Genomic DNA, 3,893 nt, shown 5'->3' on the forward strand with positions numbered 1-3,893 from the left:
TGTCATACATGCACAGGTGCTCTCTATCATGAATAAATAAATAGAAGTTAAAAAAAAAAACAGGATAAGTAACAATCTACTTAATAGAATTAATGAGTAATTTGCTATGGAGATTTCTGGAAATAGTGGTCCTGAGTTAGTATCAGTATAAGATATTAAAAATGTTTATCATTTTGTTATTTAATTTAAAAAATTTAGACTTACGTTTTAACTGTATGTCAGTAAAGGAGAAAATAAATAATACTTTTGGTTGTACTTAACAGTAGTTCCATTGTGCAAAACAGAACAAGGATCATTTCCAAACGGCCTCAGGTGAAATCTAATGGGAAACTGTTTCAAACTGGTTTGATTTCACTGGTAAAAGAATGTGTCTTAGATAAACATCTGATCTAAGTTATAGTACTTTGTACTACTCTTTTTGTGATTAGCTTTTTTTTTTTTAAATAAATATGGTTGATTTGCTAGATGAAATGGGACCTTATTATATTGTCTTTAATGTGGATTTTATAAAAATACTTCTTTGCAGGTTATTTGATTTATGAGTCTACACTAGCCTCTTCTTATTATGGAATGTTAATATTTTTTGTGTTCCATAAAGTGAATATTTAGTTTTACATCAAATGTTTATGGGAAAGGCATAATTTAAAGTAAGTATTGCTGCTTTTTAGTTTTCCCTTTTTAACTTTCACATTGAACTTGAATTTTTCTTATAGGAGAGTTCAGATCTTCCTGTTGCTCTCCTCTTGGCTCAGCATAAAGACAGATCTACTCAACTGGAAATGCAACTCGAGAAACCCAAGCCTATAAAGCCAGTTACGTTTTCCACAGGCATCAAGATGGTAAGCTTGTTTGAAAGATATTATTCATAGATTATGATGTATCATTTTGTATTGATTTCTGCAGTATACTGAAAAGTTCAGATGTTTAAGATCAATGTCGGAGCTAGGCTAGATGTCTGGGAATATGGTTATTCCATTAAAAAGGAAAGCGAAAAGTGATAAATAATTTTCAAAATATACTGTGCAGTTTTTAAATTTTTTTTTTTAATACGTACTGTCAGGGTGTATGTTTTTCTTATTTTACTTGAAATTTTAAGCTTGTAGTAAAGATAAGTGTTTCTTAAATATATAAATATGGTTAGGGAAGTAGTTATCATCTGCAGATATAAAATTGGAAAGCAAATATATCAATCTATATTCCTGCCAAATAATTCTTTTCCACATATATACATATACATATATAATGTATTTAGTAAGCTTTTATTTTTTATATTTTTAATTTATGAGATTTTTAATTATTATTTTTACAAAGCAAAATTGTAGAACTTTTTTTTTTAATGGAGAACTTTACATTCTTTTGTCTGTTAAATGTTTTTTCTCTTTGCTCCTCACACCCACCCTCTATCACTCATTCTCTACCATGTACTCTCCTCTCTTACAGTTGCTGGTGTCTACACTTACTCTCTCTACACTTACTCTCTCTATTGTCATATCTTTAGATCTTTCCATTTCTGCCATAGAGTACATATCAAATGGGGATATGCAGTGTGTATCTTTAAAAGTCTAGTTCTCTTTACTTAACATTAAATCTTCTATATTTATCCACTTTCTATCAAATAATAAGGTCTCATTGTTCCTTATGAGTATAATATTCCATTGTATATATATATATATAAGATACAGTTCTTCAACCTAGTCATCAGTCTTTGGACATTTCAGTTCTTTCAGTGTCTTAGCAATTGTGATTAATGGTGCAATAATCATGGATGTGCAACTGTCTTTCTGACTGTGTGTTTTCCTATCCTTTGGGTAAATATCAAGGAGTGGGATTACTGGTTCACATGATAGTTCTATTTGTAAGTTTTTGAGGAATATCCATATTGTTTTTCACAGCAGTTGTACTAATTTACATTCCAATCAATAGTGTGGAAGAATTCCCTTTTCACCACAGTCTTGCCAGCACTTGTCATTCTTTATTATTTTGCACCTAGCCATTCTAACTGGGTTTAAATGATAACTCATTGTGGTTTAATTTGCATTTTCCTTATGACAAAAGACTGAAAAAAAATTTTTAAAGAATTATTTATTTAGAAGAAGACTCTTACATGGTTCCTGAGAACTAATGATTTCAGGGAAAAAAGAGAAATAAAGATTTTCTACTGATAATTCAGCCTCCAGCCACCAAAATTGAGTGGAAAGGCAAGGGGCAGGCCTTCAGAAGAAGACTCCGCCATGACTTCTGAGAACTAGTGATTTCGTGGGAAAAAGAGAATCGAAGATATTTTACTGATATTCTGCCTCCAGCCCCCAAACTCAAGTGGTAGGGAGCCCCTCTAGCCTTCTCTCTGCCTCTGTCTCTGTCTTCTCATTTTTTTGTAATTTTTCCTTTTAAAAATTTTTTAAGGTAAAGTGTTCTCTGGGCTTTCAGCCCTTCTGTTATCTTGCTAATAATCTCCTTTCCCCCTACCATCCAGGAGAGACAAGGGGCAGGCCTTCAGAAGAAGACTACTCCATGGCTCCTGAGAACTAGTGATTTCACATGGCACGCTTGTGTACCACGCAGTTTTTATTTTTTGCTTTTTTAAAAATATAAATTTTTGGTTGTTTTTTCTTTTTTTCCTTTTATTTTCTTTCTCTTTCTCTCTTTTTTTCTCTCTCTGTTTCCTTTTCTTTTTCTTTTATCTCTTCATTCTGCTCCCCAAACTCCATTCACTGTGTTTCTAGATAGATCTAAGGGAACCATAGCCAAACATCCAAATACTATTTAGGGTTAATATATTCCTCAATATCCACTGAATCTGCTGCACAAAAGGACTAAAAACAGAACGGCAAAGAGATTGCAGATCACCTCTTTTGGCTTGCTCCTGAATGCTCAGATTGAAACTCAAGAATTAGGAAGAAATATACCATCCATCAAATGACTAGAAATCACCACAGGGCCACAAGAAATATGGGAAAGCAAGAAAATATACCTCTCCTCTAAGCGAAAAGAATAACTCCTCTTCATCCACAGACAGTACAATGGAAATCATGAAAATGTCTGATAAAGAATTTAGAATATTCATAATGACGAAGCTAATAGAGATGGAAGAGAAGAGAGACAATGAACTGTGGAAGAGGCAGGAGAAAGGAGCTGACGAGTTCCAGGAGGTGAGGAAATTCTTGCAAGATCTAAAAGAGGAATTATACACTTTAAAAAAGAGTCAAATGGACCTGTTAGAGATGAACGCTATAGTACAGGAAGTAAAAAATCGGCCTTGAAAGTATTAAAAGCAGACTAGATCATATAGAAAATAGAATCTCAGACGTAGAAGAGAAAATTGCTGGCCTAGAAAGATCTACCACAAAGACTTGAGAAAATTACCCCCCAAAATGAGAATAATATACAAGAAATACTAGATATTATCAGACATCCAAACCTCTGGATAATGGTATCCCAGAAAGTGAAGAGACTCATAAGGGCATTGATAATCTATTCCATGAAATCCTGCAAGAAAACTTCCCAAACCTAGAGATGCACTCAAAGACCTAGTCCCAAGAAATACAAAAGACCCAAAATAGAATCAACCCAAGAAGATCTTCTCCAAGACACATTATAACCAGACTGAACAAAACCACAGACAAAGACAAGATTCTAAGATTGGCAAGAGAAATTGTGGCACATATACTCTATGGAATATTACTCAGCTATAAAAAACAAGGCCCTGAAATTTGATAGAATGTGGATGAATATGGAAGATGTGTTGCTGAGTGAAGCAAGTCAGACTATGAGAGAGAGACATGTCTGTCTCCACTTAACATATACTATCTGCACTCTATGGTAGAGACTGAAAGCCTCGAGAACATAAAATTATTAAAAATTGTAATGGACACTAGAGACAAAGTGGAAAGAGT

The 3,893-nt window shown here is 33.4% G+C and overlaps 1 protein-coding gene across 1 annotated transcript in view; it reads left to right on the forward strand.

Annotated features, from left to right (window-relative positions):
- Positions 1 to 3,893, forward strand: part of MNAT1 (MNAT1 component of CDK activating kinase) — a 240,324-nt gene that overhangs the window by 100,718 nt on the left and 135,713 nt on the right. Inside the window, exon 6 of the mRNA XM_006161766.3 lies at positions 714 to 839. Within this exon, the coding sequence (XP_006161828.1) occupies positions 714 to 839 (126 nt within the window). The remainder of the gene's footprint in view (positions 1 to 713; positions 840 to 3,893) is intronic.

Source organism: Tupaia chinensis, unplaced genomic scaffold, assembly GCF_000334495.1.
Source record: "Tupaia chinensis unplaced genomic scaffold, TupChi_1.0 Scaffold138921_1, whole genome shotgun sequence".
Taxonomy (NCBI): domain Eukaryota; kingdom Metazoa; phylum Chordata; class Mammalia; order Scandentia; family Tupaiidae; genus Tupaia; species Tupaia belangeri.